General features: G+C 52.0%; 1 protein-coding gene across 1 annotated transcript in view; it reads right to left on the reverse strand.

Moving 5' to 3' along the window:
- The window catches only part of SH3BP5 (SH3 domain binding protein 5), a 74956-nt gene extending 61682 nt beyond the window's left edge, over positions 1 to 13274 (reverse strand). The window contains exons 1-2 of the mRNA XM_055134764.1: positions 12981 to 13274; positions 11097 to 11159 (exon numbers count right to left, since the gene is read on the reverse strand). Of these exons, the coding sequence (XP_054990739.1) occupies positions 11097 to 11159; positions 12981 to 13157 (240 nt within the window). The 5' untranslated portion in view covers positions 13158 to 13274. The remainder of the gene's footprint in view (positions 1 to 11096; positions 11160 to 12980) is intronic.
- Between the last annotated feature and the right edge of the window lie 4161 nt (positions 13275 to 17435).

Raw genomic sequence — 17435 nt, forward strand, 5'->3', positions numbered from 1 at the left:
AACTACCCTGTAATATTGCTCCACACACACACACACACACACACACACACACACACACAAAGACACTGTCTTATAACAGTGCTTCATTCTCCCCATCCCTCACCTATGACAATGATCAAATATGGGCATTGTAACTGATTATCACCAAAAACACCCTAAGACGCTGGCGGGCTGGAGGGACAGGACAGCTGCCTCTCAAGCACAGACCTGGGTTCCATCCCCAGCTGGGTGTGGCCCTGAGGCAAAACAAAGTAGCTCAAAACATGAAATGCTACTTGGATGTTACAGCTGCAGTCAAGTTGCTAATTTAGAAAGTGTTTCCTACAGTCTTACTCTCCCTTTCTGCATCTGCGTTCACCGTCCTTGGCAATAAGGAGATCAGAGTGTGTACCCGACCACGACTCACTTTGATGACTGTTTTCAACCTTTTCTCTCTCTGATGCACAAACCACAGACTGTGTGTCCCTATGTATATGTGTGTGTGTGTGTGTGTGTGTGTGTGTGTGTTTACATGCACGAGCACAGATACATACACAAGTACTTTATTAGTTTCACCACCTAATTTTTCCTCACAAAACAGATCAGGGTCTTGAGCCCACAGCCATGGAAGATCATCTGAAAACAAAAGCCTCCAAGCAGGCAAGATCTTCCATCTTCAGGAGCAAAGTTTTCAGCAAGTAAGGAAGTCTGGGGCTGGAGCGATAGTGCAGCGGATAGGGCTTTCGCCTTGCACGAGGCCGACCTGGGTTTGATTCCTTCGCCCCTCTCGGAGAGCTGGGCAAGCTACCAAGAGTATCTCGCCCGCACGGCAGAGCCTGGCAAGCTCCCCATGGCGTATTCAGATATGCCAAAAACAGTAACAGCAAGTCTCACAATGGAGACGTTACTGGTGCCCGCTTGAGCAAATCAATAAGCAACAAATGACAATGACAGTGAGTGACCATGAAGGAAGTCTTGGGAAGGGGCAGGACAATGGAGGCAGTGCCTCACCTATGTCACAATTGTCCCCAGGGTAGGTCCTGCCTAAGAAAAGTCAATTCCAGGGCAGGCTCCTGAGAACCTGCTGACTCAAGCACACGCTAGAGAAACACACAAACAAGACTTTCCCGGGGCCAAGTTCTACTGGGGGAGCCAGACCCGCAGAGGAGCCCCACAATGACCCAGAAAAGCGGTACCTAACCTTAGAGAGGGGAGACAGGTAGGGCGAGGGACAATCTCCCCGACGCTGTGATTCAGCCAGCCTGGGTGAGGCCTAAGATCCTGCATGTTGAACAAGGCCCCGTCTGTGCCACACTGAGAACGCTGCCAGCTTTGATGACACTGCTCTGTGAAGACGCTCGTTAACAGGGGACACTTGGAAGGCAGGGGGAGGGGGGAGGGGCAAGCAGCTCCTAGAATCTAAAGAGTAGGGGCGGCTCAGCGGCCTTGGCCTTGAACACGCAGCCCCCTCCCGCTGAGAGCGCTCCTGCCCTCCTATGAATGGAGCCAAAGCTGAGCGGCCACTTCAGAACAGCCCCTCCCCCCAACCCTGAGCTCCTTTGTCCTGTGAAATTAGGGATATGTGAATACCTAGTCCCTAAGGTTGTGGGGAGAGAAGGCTCAGCGGGCACAAAAGCAGGAAGGAACATTCCAGAATCATCCCCAGCCTTTCCCGCTAGTGCCCTGTGCACGGCAGCCTTCGCCGCTCCACAGCGCTGCACGGCTGTACATCTCACGGGGAGACGGAAATGGGACGCTGGGGACTTTCATTTGTCCAAGGCCACCACCCAACTGGTCGCTGCTTGTCCATTCAAACACAGTCTCGTGGCTGAATGAGTCTTCCGGCCTCAAAGGACTTCATATTCCCCACAGACCATACCCCACAGCCCACGTTTGTGCTGGCTACACCATCCGACTATGTGCACACACCCTCCGTGACATTTGCAGAGACAGAAAAATCACCTAGTGAAGCAGTTCTGAGGGTACAGACCTGCATTCCGGACCCAAGACTGGAGCCCTTCAGCACCCATTATATGCCAGGGGTAGAACAAAGCAAGGGTTGGCTCAGGAACCCTCAACAGTACCAAGCTCTCTCTCTCTCTCTCTCAACAGTACCTCTCTCTCTCTCTCTCTCAACAGTACCCCCCACCCTCTCTCTCTCTCTCTCTCTCTCTCTCCCCTTGTCCACACTCAGTCTTGGCAAAAAAAAAAAAAAATTGGGGCCTGGGGTAAGAGAGCAGAGAGGCACATCCAGGCCCCAGAGGACACTTCCTAGAGCCTTCTCCATACCAGCACGCCCACATCACATCCCATGCAAGGGGCCAGTAGCTCTCAAAGTACTCCCCCATGCAGCATCTTCTTCAGTCCTCTCGGACCCCTGGGGCTGTGGGCCAGAATCCCAACCCCAAATCACAGACCATAAGAATCAGGCTCCAAAGGGCCAGCGGCCCCTCAAAGCCAGCACGTCTCAGGGATGTCTTCATTTCCCTGCACTATCTTTTGTGCCGCAATGACCAAGGGTCACACACGCTTGGCTGTACGACTCACCAGAGGTCAAACTATCCAGCTGTGGCTCCCTGCACATTAACGGGTGCAGGGTGCACCGGGGCTCACATACCCGGCCCCGGTACTGGTTGCACTGCAACCCCTGAGCCGTGGGGCCCCGGAGACCCCACACTTGGCTGAGGGCTGGGGGTGCCCAGGTGGCAGCTCTGCGTAGACCAGGCCCGGCACACAGAGGCAACTGGAGAGACCAAACTCATGCACTGCTTGCAAGTGCTTGGCCACTGGCCACCACGCCCCAAACCTCCGATTCAAACCCGTGTCCCCTGATGTCTACTCCCTCCTGGGGTTGGAATTGTGATGGCGCTTTTTTTTTTTCGTCTCTATAGACAGACCATAAAGGAATATGACTCCAAAGCAAATTACTTTAGAAAATGTAAAGGCCAACAGCTATTGTTGAGTTCTCACCAGGTCTAAAATCTGGTAAGTCATCTTTTCCAGGTTTTTTTTTTTTCAATACATAAAACCAGTTTTTCATAGTATCCACACATGCTGCTTGGAACCTGTCTCTGCACATTTACACGTCTTTGTTATGTCAGCAATAAACTGTCAGCAACTTAAAGGCTAAATTCTCTCAGTCTCTGCTTCGGCATTGCATTCACTGACCCAATGTCCAATGAATAATCATTCAGATCAACAATTTTAACCACGCTGAGATGATTATCATTTGACCTGTATCCCTGTATTGACTAGTCCCTTACGATAAATATTTTTTTGGCTTTGGGGCCCAAGAGATAGTATAGCAGATAAGGCACTTGCCTTGCACGTAGCCAACCCAGGTTTGATCCCCAGCATTCCATAGGGTGCTCTGAGCCACCGGAAGTGAACCCTGACACAGAGCCAGAAGGAACCCCTGAGCACCACCAAGTACACCCTGCCCCAGCCCCGGCTAAAAGAAAATTGGTTGTCTGGACCATGCCTTTGGCAGTGCTCAGGGCTCACTCCTGGCTCTGTGCTCAGGGAGCACTTCTGGTAGTGCCCCAGTGCCAGAACTCAAACTTTGGTTAAGTTGCATGCAGGGTAAGTGCTTAACTCCTGCATTCTCTCTCTGGCTCTCCTAGGATAAATTTTACAAACGTAATTGCTGGGTCAAAAATTACTGTGAGAGTATCTGTATTGCAAACCATGATACTGAAAAATAGAGGGAGAGAGTAAGAAGGAAGGTGCCTGCCACAGAGGCAGGAGGTGGGATGGGGAGGGAGTGGGTGGGAGATGGGAGGGATACTGGGGACACTGGTGGTGGAAAATGCACACTGGTGGAGGATGGGTGTTCAATCATTGTATGACTGAAACTCAATCATGAAAGCTTTTGTAACTGTATATCACAGTGATTTAATTTTTAAAAAAAGTTACTGTGATGGGGCTGGAGTGATAGCATTGTGGGTAGGGCATTTGCCTTGCATGCGGCTGACCCAGGTTCAATTCCCAGCATTTCATATGGTCTCCCGAGCACTGCCAGGAGTAATTCCTGAGTGCAGAGCCAGGAGTATCCCCTGAGCATCTCCAGGTGTGACCCCCCCCAAAAAAAAGTTACTGTGAGGGGGTGGAGGAAGGGAGAAAGAGGTAGAGAGGAGAGAGAGAGAGAATGTGTTTTGGGGGGAGGGGTAGAGACAGGAACCCGGAAGTCCAACCACTCTCATGGTCTAACTCTAGGTCAGAGCTGTGGGGGCAGAAGTAGCTCTCGCCCAGGTCCCCCAGAACCACTGAGACCTCAAGAATCTTCACTTCACTACCAGCCACGGCCAAAGCTCGGGATCAACACTGCCCCGCAACACCGCCCCAGCCGCTGGTGCCATCTGTGGGCTGGCTCTCCCCCTCCACTGTCAGGCTCTGAGCTGTCCCTCCCTAATGACTTGCCCCCATCCCATCACCCCCACTCTGGCTCCCCAAAGCCGACTCCCTGACAGAAGGCCCCCAGTCTAGGAAGGCAGGGACTGAGTCTGAGGTTTTGCTGAGCACCCACACAGGGGGGTGGGCGCATGAATCCTCTCCAGCCCAAAGGCTACTGGAACCAGATCCTACCAGGCACCGGAGAGCTAAGGGCCTCTCCTGGCCAGGGTGGGAAGTGGGTGCCAGCTTCCAGAAACAAGTTTTCCTGGCTTTCCCCACCCCTCTGCAGGGTACTTCAAACATTCCAGAGCACTTTCTTCAAAACACAATCAACAGGCCGGAAAGGGCACAGGGCAAAGGCTCCTGTCTTGCGGGCAACTGACCCTGGCTGGAACCCCAGCATGCACTATCGGGAGTGATGCCAGAGCGCAGAGCCACGGATAGGCCCTGAGCACTGCCGGCTATGGGCCAAAAGGAAACCCAAACCAACCACACACACACACACACACACACACACACAACTGCAGTTTTGACGGCCTAGAACGCTCACACACAGCACAAAGAGACACACAACCACCACACAGGCTCCCACATAGGCCTTGAAGGCAGAAGTGCCAGAAGGTAAGTCTGTCCTGTCAGTAAAGACGTTTCCTCTCCCTGACTTGGGGCACTAATGCCTTCAAGAGAGCTGGCCAGGCTGCTTTCAACTCACCCCCAAGTTTCCTAGTGCGAAAGTTTTCCCCCACCCCCCACCCCCCCCCAAGGGGAAATGTTCCCTGGTTTCTGGCAGGGAGAGGATTCGGCAGACTCCAGGGGGAGGCGCGCTGCAGGCAGAAGGAACACAGATGTCCAGAATCAAGGGCTTCTTCCAAGTCTGCTCGGGAAGCCTCCCCCCCCCGCCACCCGTGCCCCCCCAAGCAGGGAGGCAACGGGCAGGAATATTCCCCGTTCCCTGCTTTTGCCCTGCGTGGGGAAGGACAGGAGGAAGGCGAGTCGGCTGCGGACGGCCTGGAGCCAGAAAAGCTGTGCGGGTAACAGGACTCTGTTCCCTTCGTCCTTCCTGCTTCCCTTGACCGGTTCTCGCCCTAGACGAGCCAGGAATCGACGAGAGCAGCACACGTCAAGGTGAAATAAAACTCACTGGCACGGAACGCCGCAAACCGTGATTGCAGTGATACTCAGAAACCCTGCGCCGTGTGCAGCTTCAGCCAACACTCAGGAAACGACGGCGCCCACCGAGTGTGTGTGAAAAGCCCACCTGCCACTCACCTCGCCGGGCGGGGCTGTTCCGCCACGAGTGGCCCCCGCCCCGTCTCCCCACGCTCAGCCACCCTCTGCTAGTTCTCTCCCTGCTCCTACCTTAACGCTGGCTACTCCCTCTGTCTGGAATCTGGAAGGTTCTTTCCTCTCATGCGTGCGGCACTGTTTTCAGCCATGCTCTCAGGGTTTCACACTAGGTCACACAGTTCCCCTCCCCGACCCCATCCCCACATAGCCACACTGTCCAGACCCCCCTGCTGGCGCTGTTTTTCTCTCTAGCACCCTGACCCTATGTGTGTGTGTGGGGGGGGTGGGTGAGAGAGGCTGTGTCCCAAGCTGGTAGTGCTCACCAATAGGGGCCTTAGGGTTTAATGTGAAGCCGTAAGGTGCTGGGAACAGCCCGGCTACCCCCACCTCCCTGTGCTGGGTTGGGGGACCGAGGGGGCCAGGGTTTGAACTCAGGTCCCAGCTAAATTACCTCCCCACTCCCCCACTTGTGTTTTCATTGCTTACTGCATTCCCTCCCTCTCCTTAACACAGGCCTTAGGGGGCTCCCTGTCCACTCTCTCTATCCCCTCAAACTGTCCTCAGCACACAGTAGGTGCTCAAAAAATGCACCAGCACTAAGGAAAATTGAGTCCGGGGCAATTCACCTGTCTCCAGGGACCCCCTTCGGGCCGAGTGAGGAGGCTGGGAGGGAAATCAAGAGGGCCAGGGGACCTGACGCGGTCAGCCCAGGCCAGAGGCACGGATGGGTGGCAGGAGGTGGCAGTGAGCCAAATGATGACACGGCTGGTGGCCGGCAGCCAGGGGCCTTCTGGGAACTTCCGACTCCAACAGGCCAGACAAGGAAGGGAACGAAAGGTGAAGCCCGAGCCTAGCCCAGCCTCTGGCTGCCTGGGTCCATTTCGACGGGAGATTTAAGGGCCACTAATAAGTGCACTCAGCAGACAGTTCAACCAGCCTCAGACCACGTCACGAGTAGGCCTGGGCTCCCCACCTGGAAAGGAAAAGCACCCCGCAACACCCTACTCCCTGAGATGCCCCAGACGGACATCCTGTCAATCTTCAGTACTGAGTCAACACGGAGCCCTGGGGGTGTGGAGCAGGGACCCACTGGAGGCTGAGAACATGCAGTATACACACAGGTATACAGACGTAGCTGAGAACACACAGTACACACGTCTACATACAGAGCCGAGAACACACAGTACACACATGTATACATACGTAGCTTAGAACACATAGTACACATGCATGTATACATATGTAGCTGAGAGCACTAAGTACACACACGTATACATATGTAGCTGAGAATACAGAATATGCACACGTATACGTATGTAGCTGAGAACACACAGTACACACACATGTATGCATCCGTAGACCACCTACAGAGAGTAAGGACACCTGTCCTCTCTAGCGGTTTCCTATAGAGAATGCGTCCACTCAGGGCCAGTGTTTTGCAATCTGCAGGTCAGGCGTTTAAATGAATTTCCTATAATAAATTGACTCCTAATCCCAATTTTTAAAAAAAGTGTAAGCGGGGAGCTTGGAGGTGGTGTGTGGGGGAGAGGTGGGGGCAGAAATGGTCTTCTGAGGGGCTGGAGCAATAGCACAGCGGGTAGGGCGTTTGCCTTGCATGCAGCCGACCCGGGTTCGATTCCCAGCATCCCATATGGTCCCCTGAGCACCGCCAGGGGTAATTTCTGAGTGCAGAACCAGGAGTAACCCCTGTGCATCACCGGGTGTGACCCAAAAAGAAAAAAAAAAAAAGAAATGACCTTCTGAGGACTGCGCTGCCGTCGGAGGCCCTTAATGCCACAGGCCAGGAGAGAAACTCACCTGAGCAGATGTCAAGGGCCCTGTGCAGAACCAACAATGCGTATTCAAGGTGTGCATGAACAAAAATGCCCGAAACACGGCTCTGGATGGAGGCGCTGGCAAGGGCAGGAGGACCAGAGGCTGACGGGAAGTGGATACAGGGCGAGAGGAACCGGAAAACAGGGTTTGACCCAACAACTGCCCCTGCAGCAGTCACCACAGCTGCAGAGGAAACAGCTACCTCAAACACCACCATCGCTAACAGCCGCTGAAACGGCTCTTTCCTGTCCCACAGCTCCTCAGTGCCACTGTCGCCCCATCTGCTGCTTTCGCCCCTCGCAGCCCCTTACCTGTCAGGGGGCTCTCAGGGGGCTGTCACACGGTTCCTGTGATATAGCTGCTCCAACTGGTCATTATCTTCCCCCTCCTCACCCTCTGCTCCAACATGAACTCCCTAGGGGCCAGCCTCTGCTGCCTTCTGAACTCACTCTGGGATGGTCGCCAGAGTCCCAGACGCAAGGTCATGGTGGCCAGTGTTGACTGAAGGCCACCATGGATGGGCACAGACACAGACACACACACACAGACACACACACAGACACACACACATCCCACCCTCGGATTCCTGCCCCCACAGTGAGACAAGGCTCAGAGAGCTGCAATGGCCTATGCGGTGAGCTGGGCTGCCCCGAGAAGCAAATATACACCTGAGGTGAAAAAAAGGCACAAGTTTTTTAACATCTAATACAAGAACATTGACTGGAGTGATAGCATAACGGGTAAGGCGTTTGCCTTGCACGCAGCAGACCCGGGTTCAATTCCTCCATCCCTCTCGGAGAGCCCGGCAAGCTACCAAGAGTATCCTGCCCGCACGGCAGAGCCTGGCAAGCTACCCATGGTGTATCTGATATGCCAAAAACAGTAGCAGCAAGTCTCACCATGGAGACGTTACCGGTGCCTGCTCAAGCAAATCAATGAACAATGGGACGACAGGGCTACAGGGCTACAGTACAAGAACATATGTAAAAACAGCTGTTGAGTTTGTATTTGTAACACTGACTCCATGTTGAAATGCTGTTGTTTTAGATATCTGGAAGATGGATACCATAGACTATAATTAATCCCAGCTGTCGTCTTCTCACATTTTGTCACGGCTAGCAGGCAAGCGTCGGTGACCTATGGAGTTCCTGCTGCACTTCTATGCACCCGCTGTGGCTCGAGCTGCATGGAAAGGTCAGCCTCACATGCAAGCCAGTTCTGACTGCCTCTTCTCAATGCTACCGGGCATGGACCACAGCAAGGCAGGAAACACCTGTCCAGTGGCTTCCTGCGACACAAATTCCTGAGTGTATTCTCGGAGAGATTTGGAAATTAAGGCTAAAAAGAGTTGAACGGCTACATTCTGGCTTCTGAAGGTAAACTCTACGAGGGCCAAGATGAAGGGCCCTCTTGTTCATTACCTAGAACCTGACGGCACACAGGGAAGCAAATATTTGCTCAATTAATCCCCTACCTCCGAAATGACTATTTTCAAACATATTTATTTACGTTTTGGACAGCAGGATAGGGGAGACTCACTTGGGTCTCTCACAGGAAACTCACTTGGCTCTCCATGTCACTTGAGTCCCGAGGTGCCCAAACTCCTCTGCCCACCTTCCTGGTTCGTGGGGTCATGGTCGGATTTTCCACAAGGATGAAAGTATTCTCTAATCATGGTAGCGAGCTCTGAAGTGTGGCTACTGTGGCTGAAGAACTGGGATCTCAATCTTTTTAAATTCTATGGAAAATTTTTCCATCCTGGGGGTCACCGGCACCTCAACTTCAGCCTTCCCCACCTCGCTCCCCCTCCAGCTCCCCCACCTCGCTCAGGCAAAACCTGTGCTTTCTCCTGAGTATCCCTCTCTCTTTCTCTCTCTCTCTCACTCTCTCCCTCTCTCTCCCACACACACACACACACACACACACACACACACTCCTCTCTCTATCTCTCTCACTGTCTCTGTCTCTCTGTGTCTCTGTCTGTCTCTGTCTCTGTCTCTCTCTCTCCCTGCCACTGTAACAGGATAGCAGGTGTTAAGGCTTATATTAAAAAAAAAACCACTTGGTAAATTCAAAGACTCCTAGGAAAAGTACTGTTCTGACCTTGGTGCTTAATGTAAAAAAAATCTCAACAAACACGCAGATTTTTACCTCACCTGGAGGGCAAGAGCAGTGCTCATAGTCAACTACCACTGGAATAGGAGGATCGGGATAGCCTTTCACACACCGCTGAGCTCAGTGCCACAAGCTTTTAACCCCCAATTTTGAGTCAGTACTTCCAGGACCTAGCCATGCGGTCAGAAGGCAAGGCTGTGTACAGGAGCCAGGATGGAGCAATTGCCTTGCCAGGTGTAAGGCCCTGGGTTCAATCACAGGAAGGAAGGAAGGAAGGAAGGAAGGAAGGAAGGAAGGAAGGAAGGAAGGAAGGAAGGAAGGAAGGAAGGAAGGAAGGAAGGAAGGAAGGAAGGAGGGAGGGAGGGAGGGAGGGAGGGAGGGAGGGAGGGAGGGAGGGAGGGAGGGAGGGAGGGAGGGAGGGAGAGCCTCTCAGGGGTCAAGTGACATGGAAAGCCAGGTGAGTTTCCAGCTCCTCTATCCTGCTGTCCAAAATGTAAAGGGAAGGGAGGAAGGGACAGAGGGACGGAGGGAAGGAAGGAATGCAAAGGCAAGGCAAGGTTGCCAGGGAATTCCTAGTGAATTACATTCCTGCCGCCCAAACGCTCACTCTTAGGGACCAGGTGTTGGCTGCCGCTCAGCTGATCTCCCACACTCTTTCTCCACGAACAGGACCTCCTAGCAGCTCCCTCCCGGCATCCCTTCAGCTCTCTACAGTGATTCACAGGCTCTCGGACATATTGACATGCTGGAAGCTGGGGGTGGAGGTGGTGCTCAAATTTGCTGATGGATGGTACAACCAACCCCTTCTTGAAAAGGCACGAGACTCATCAGTAGCCGTGACGAATGCTAATCCGTTTACGGGCAGGTTGGAGGATGCTCATGAAATTCAAATCAAGTTCCAGTCTTCCAAGGTTTCTCCCAGCAGGAAAGCCTGGCCCAGTCTAAACAGCTTTTAGTTACCATTAAGATAATTATATTCTATACTCCGGCAGACAAAGAAGGGAGCAGAGAAGTGAAAATGAGATAAGTTATTAGAAGGACAGGCAAAAGAGGAATGAATTTGAGAGAACACACAGTGTTTCCAAGCGCAAATAGAAGAAACCAACCTGAAGTACTTAAGAGGCTCTGTGAGCCCGTGTACAAGTTTCCCTGTAAAGGCTCATTTTCCCCCTGTCAGTGCTCACAGCTTGTTGAAAGACACGTTTTCTTCAGAACCCGGTTTGGCCAATGTTCTACGGTACCCTTGGTCTTGGCCCCACGGAGCTTCCATGAAGAAAGCCATGTGAAATTGGATCCATATGTGTTTCTCCCACAGGCTGGGCCCAGTGGCATATTTCATCCTGTCAAGAGTCGGCTGTTGCTTAACTCCAAAGAGAAGACGTCGGCGCTCACCCTCCAGATAACACAACCTATGACCGAGTCAAAGCTGCCTTGAGTCAGCAGGCCTGTAACCCCATCACCAAGAACTGGGACCCAGCATTCCTTACCTCAAGTTCCGTCTCCCGTCTGTTGATATCATCTGTGGACTGATTTAACTTCTCCAGTTCACCCTAAGGAAGAAAAGAGCAAGGAAGAGACAAACAAACAAACAAAAAAAAGGTATAAGAAATTGGTCCTTTGTTTCCAGCGTGACTCAGCCCATGACCTGAAAAAAAATTACTCTAGCACAAATCATCAGAAGAGGGACAGGTAGGTATTCATTCTCAAGGGAAATAAATAATTGGATCTTGGCTGGAACAGCAAATCCGTGTCAGCATTTTCTGAAATTCTTTTCTTCATGGGATCCCTTTTGAAAACGTTGCAAGGTTCCAGGAATTTTTCTTAGAATGTCAAATATTTACTCCAGGTATGAGCCTGCAGGGAAACCCACCTGTTTTAAGTGGCTTTGGAGGGCCAAGTCAAAACCCCCTTGCCTCTGCCTTGGGCAAGAACATTGCAGAAGAGACAATACAAGATAATAAGCGAGGCCAAGCTATAAGTAAAAACCCAGAAAAATCATTTAAATCAAGAGCAGACAGAATGCTGGGATTAATTTATCGGTTGTATATTCTCTATAAGGAGTTGAAAAGATCAGATTGTCAATTATTCAGCCTGCCTGTTTTGTTTTTGTTCTTTAAAACAAACAAAAAGCCTTAATTCAGAGTCTTTAAACAAAAACTCACAAACTGGCGTTTTTTTGTGAAAAGCACCCAAGGTGAAGTTAACTCATTTTCCCCGGCAGACAAAGGATCTTGTTAACAGAATTCTGATCCAAGAACACAATCCAATGATTTGAATTAATAGAAATCATCCCTAATGCAAAGGTTTTCCCACCTGATCCTTATCTTGCTAATCTGACAAAAACAATTCATTTCAACTCCAACCGCTGACTTAAATGAGTTTTTAATTGATCCGTGCACTGCAAACCCGATTAGCGCTCTAGAATTGCGGGTCGTGTTTAAAAGCAACATTTCTTCCCCCCACCCTCCGCCCGTGATTTATGGAAAGGCTACAGAGGGGTCCTGGGAACCAGAGCTCTGCTCTCTGCTTTGGGCTTAGAAGGGTGAGGAGGTGAAGCTGTCACTCGGAGATCTTGGCTTATAAATTGTTTTTTAATCGTGTCCCTTAGAGATGGAGGCACCGAAAATCATCATCATCATAATAATAATAAACCCTGGCCCCTCGCCACCTAGGCTGGAGCAGGGGTCCCGATTCCCGTTCACCCGACCTCCTAATCAGAAAAAAAAAAAAAAAAGCGGGGTCTTTTAACGCCAGGCAAAGGCCAAGCGAAGGATGGGGGGAGCCTGGATGACAATCAACCCTTCCGTTTCTTCACAATAAAGGGGAGGCGAGGACGGCCCTGGGCCGGCACCTCTGCCAGGTGCGGGAGGGCTGAGCAGGCCGGGGCAGCGGTGCCAACCCACGCCGCAGCCGCGGGCAACGCCCCCCGCCGCGGTACCCGGCGCCCCAGCGGGCGGCCCGGGCCCCCTCCTCCGGGGCCGGCGGTCTGGTCCAGGGGACCCCAGACCCGCGTGACGCCCCCAGCCTCCCGCCCGCCCGCCCCCCTACCCGGTTTCTCTTTGTTGCACAACCGCCACAGCGCTAGGCACGCCGCGACCCCGCGGCTCCTGCCTGGGCCCCGCGGGGGGACCCCCACCGTACAATCAGGCCGTATCCACGCGGGCTCTGCAGCCGCTGCCGGCTTGGGTAAGGGGAACCGGGGGGGCTTGGGGGCCTCCCTTCCCGCCGGGGGGGCCCCTCCGTGGCCCCCAGATCCCCCCCCCTTCGGCCGCAGGCACTGCTGGTGGCCTGTGGGGGATGTAGACGCCCACCCCGCGGCAGCCCGCGCGGAGCCGCTTAACGACCGGGCGCCCCCTCCCCAGCACCCTCACCTGGATCCGGGGGTCGACCTCTTCCTCCTCTTCCAGCCCGGGCTCCATCCCCTCCTCGTCCTCCTCCTCCCCGTCCTCCTCCTCCTCCTCCTCGTCCTCCGCCTCCTCCAGGTCCCGGGCCGACGGCAGCAGCTCGGCCGGCTCCTCGGAGCGGCTCCGCTTCGGCGCCGCGTCCATGCGGAAGGGCGCGGGCGCGGGGGCGCGGGGGCGCGGGGCGCGGGGCGCGGGGGGCGTCGGCAGGGGCTCTCGGCGGCCGCGGCGCCCGGGGAAGCCGGCAGGCACCGAGCGTGCGGCCCAGGCGGAGCGCAGCGAATGGGCGCGGCCGCCCCCTCTCTGCCGCCGCCGTCAGCGCACCCGCCGCGCGCTCCGCCCCCGACCGCCGGGCCGCGCCCCCCCCCATCCAACCCCCCCACCGCGCGCCGGGCGCCGTCACAAAAACCTCCGCGCGCGCCCCCCTCCGAGCCCGCACGCCGGCCGCGCGGGCGCTCTCGGCCCCCCTCGGAGTTCGGCAGCTCAGACCGAGCGGGAATCACCCGCTTCCACAACCCGGGACACCCCTGATCCCACCCACCCACCACCCACCGCCTGCATCCCTCTGCCCCGGCACCTTGCAGGGGGGCCTGGCAGGAAAGTTTGGGGGTGTTTGCACTCCTGGGAGATGGCCTCATCCCAAAGCCCGCAGGCTCTCTAGGACCCTGGGTGACTTTTAAGACTCGAGACCCCCATCCCCTGCTCCGGGCACATGTCTCCCACGTTGAGCCTTGGGAGAATTGAATCAACTTGAAGATGTCCCCACTCCCTACACCCTCCCGCCCCCTCCCACTCCACCCCGCCCCAGAAAAGGGAATTGAAACGTGCTCAAAGAGAATCAGCAGAACCCCAAGGGAGCCAGGGCCTGGCCCTGCGTGCAAGGAGAGGATTTCTGGCCTGGGCAAAGCACCTGCCTGGAAGACACTCTCCACCACACACACACACACACACACACACACACACACACACACACACACACACACACACACACACCACCAATTTCGCACTGGGGTTTGGTCCTACCTGAATGGCCAGGATGAGAGGATTGGGGCATGGAGGACAGTGTGGGGGTGGACACGCCTTTCCAGGGAGGTGGTGGCTGGCGTCACCCCTGTACACGGCCATACTGCAACCTAAAGATGGATAAACCGTTGCGGTTTTCCCCAACACGAAGGGAGCCAGAGCTGGCCAGGTCCACTCCATATCACAAAAGGCCACAGAAAGAAAGGGCAGGCGTGGGAGGGGAAATGTCAGGGTCACAGGGCCACTGTGATGTCAGGTCAAGGGCAGAAGGCCTTGGTTAAGCAGGCCAGCAAGACATCACTGACCACACATGCGTCCTCCACTGTAAAAATGCAGAACGGGGAATTGGATCATGTCAGGCTAAGTGAACGGTCAGAAAGCATGGCGCTGGTAAGGCACTTACCTTGCATGCAGCTGGCCAGGGTTCCATCCCTGGCACTTTGTGTGAACCCCTGAGGACGGCCAGAAGTGATCCCTCAGCACCATTGGCTGTGGCCCAAAATAACAAAACAAGCAAATCTATCAAGACAGCAGCTGCAGCTCTTGGAAAGCTGTTCCACAGCGCCTTGCTAAAGGCATCCTGGTCTTTTGTTTTCTGTTTAAAGCAGGGACATTAAGGGTCACTTAGAGTCCAAGGAGCCACCCAGGTTTCCCTTGTGGCTTTGAATGGAGCCTGAAACCGAGCAGGTTTATCATATCTACGAATAAACGGCAGAGGTTGGAAACAGATCCAAAGTCTTGACTCTAAAAGCTGGGAAATTCGTGCTCACCGTGCTGAATAGGAAGACTCTGCAAGGGGAAAGATAGTACAGCGAGTAGAGCCCTTGCCTTGCACACAACTGACGTGGGTTCGATCCCTGGCATCCCACATGGTTCCCCGAGCCAGACAGAAGTGGTTCCCGAGTGTAGAGCCAAAAGTAACCCCTGAGCATCTCTGGGTGTGCCTGCTCCATACGAATCTCATCTATGAACGTCATTGAACCTTGCACGAATGGAAATGGTGCAAGGAAAAGACCAGACAGAGTAAGTTTGGGCAGGGATGTGGTGAAAAACCCTTATTCACTGTTAATGGGACTTGCTATATGGTTCAGCCTCTCTGGGAAACACTTTAGAGACTTCTCAAGACATTGTGAATAGAATTTCCACATGACCCTGCGATTCTATTCTTGAGAATCTGCCCCAAGAACACAAAACATTGTTTCTAAAATGCACCATTATTTACAAAATCCAAGATCTGGAAACAACGAAAACACCCAAATTTTTGGTACTCAAATAATTTTTGTATAAATTCACAAAGGAATACTATTGGACTCTGAGTTAAAGAAGGAACTTTACAATTTGCTGCAACTTGTATGGAATTGAATTGTGTCATGCTAATACTAAGAGAATAGTCAGAAAGAAAAAGATAAATAGCAGATCATTTGCCTCACATGCAGAGTACAAAAATTAACCCCCCCCACACACACACAGGCATTAAACTATCGCAATAAAAACAAATCGTGAGACCTGATCAATAGAGTGGGGGCTGGGAGTCCATGGAATAAACCATTTTCCATTATGAGGGATCTGGAAACACTGATGAGAGATTGATGTAGTACTGTGCCGCCAACTATAATGACTTCAGTACTATTATAAACTATGATACCATAATTTAAAAAATAAAAGCAGAACACATTTTTTTAAAAGAACTGTGCTGTATTAACTTTGATCCAAGGGCAAGAGTGGTTAAAAGGATACATGCGATATGAAGAAAATGCTCTCATATATCAATTCAGACTTTTTTCTTATTGTCAGAGAAACCAGGACCAGTTAAAGGATAAATCTCAAGTGTTTTCCTAAAGTGAAATTGAGAAAAATAAACTTAAGCATTCCTCTATATCTTATCTTCTGTCCTCTATTGGTGTGCTTGTGCTTGCACACAAACACACACACACACACACACTGTGATATCCTGGTATACAAACACATTATATATCAGCTATCAAAACCGGTCCTATCAAAACCCCTGTGATCCAGAACTAAGCAATCTAGTAAAAACAGAGATCAACAAATGGGACTACATTAAACTAAAAAGCTTCTGCACCACAAAAGATACAGTGACCAGAATACAAAGACTATCTACAGAATGGGAAAGGATATTTACACAATACCCATCAGATAAGGGGTTGATATCAATGGTATATAAAGCACTGGTTGAACTCTACAAGAAGAAAACCTCCAACCCCATCAAAAAATGGAGCGAAGAAATGAACAGAAACTTTACCAAGGAAGAGATACGAATGGCCAAAAGGCACATGAAAAAGTGCTCTACATCACCAATCATCAGAGAGATGCAGATCAAAACAACCATGAGATACCACCTCACGCACACATCCAAAAGAACAAAAGCAACCACTGTTGGAGAGGATGTGGGGAGAAAGGGACCCTTCTACACTGCTGGTGGGAATGCCGGCTAGTTCAGCCCTTTTGGAAAACAATATGGACGATTCTCAAAAAACTAGAGGTTGAGCTCCCATTTGACCCAGCAATACCACTCCTGGGAATATATCCCAGAAAAGCCAAAAAGTATAATCGAAATGACATCTGCACTTATATGTTCATCGCAGCACTGTTTACAATAGCCAGAATCTGGAAGAAACCCGAGTGCCCTAGAACAGATGACTGGTTGAAGAAACTCTGGTACATCTATACAATGGGATACTATGCAGCTGTTAGAAAGAATGAGGTCATGAAGTTTGCATATAAGTGGATCAGCATGGAAAGTATTATGCTAAGTGAAATGAGTCAGAAAGAGACAGACATAGAAAGATTGCACTCATCTGTGGAATATAGAATAATAGACTATAAGACTAACACCCAAGAATAGTAGAAATAAGTACCAGGAGGCTGTCTCCATGGCTTGGAGGCTGGTCTCTCATTCTGGGCAACTCAGAGAAGGGAACACCAAGTAAAATGTGGTTGGAGGTCATGTGGGGGAAAGATGATGCAGGCCGAATATAGACTAGAGACTGAACACAATGGCCACTCAACACCTTTATTGCAAACCACAACACCTAATCAGAGAGAGAGAACAAAAGGGAATACCCTGCCATAGTGGCAGTGTGGGGTGGGGGGGGAGACGGGACTGGGGAGGGAGGGGAGGGATGTTGGGTTTACTGGTGGTGGAGAATGGGCACAAAAGGGATGGGTTATCAAACTTTGTAAGGGAGAAACATGAGCACAAAAATGTATAAATCTGTAACTGTAAAAAAAAAATAAAAAAATAAAATTAAATTAAAAAAAAAAACCCCTGTGATGTCAGGATAGCTATGTACACAAAGGCATTGAAAAATATCTCGAAGAAAGAAGCCATTCCTGACAGAGAGTGGCTACTTTTGCCAAAAAGGGAGCAAGGGAGCAAGA

The sequence above is a fragment of the Sorex araneus genome, chromosome 4 (assembly GCF_027595985.1).
Source record: "Sorex araneus isolate mSorAra2 chromosome 4, mSorAra2.pri, whole genome shotgun sequence".
NCBI classification, from domain to species: Eukaryota; Metazoa; Chordata; class Mammalia; order Eulipotyphla; family Soricidae; genus Sorex; species Sorex araneus.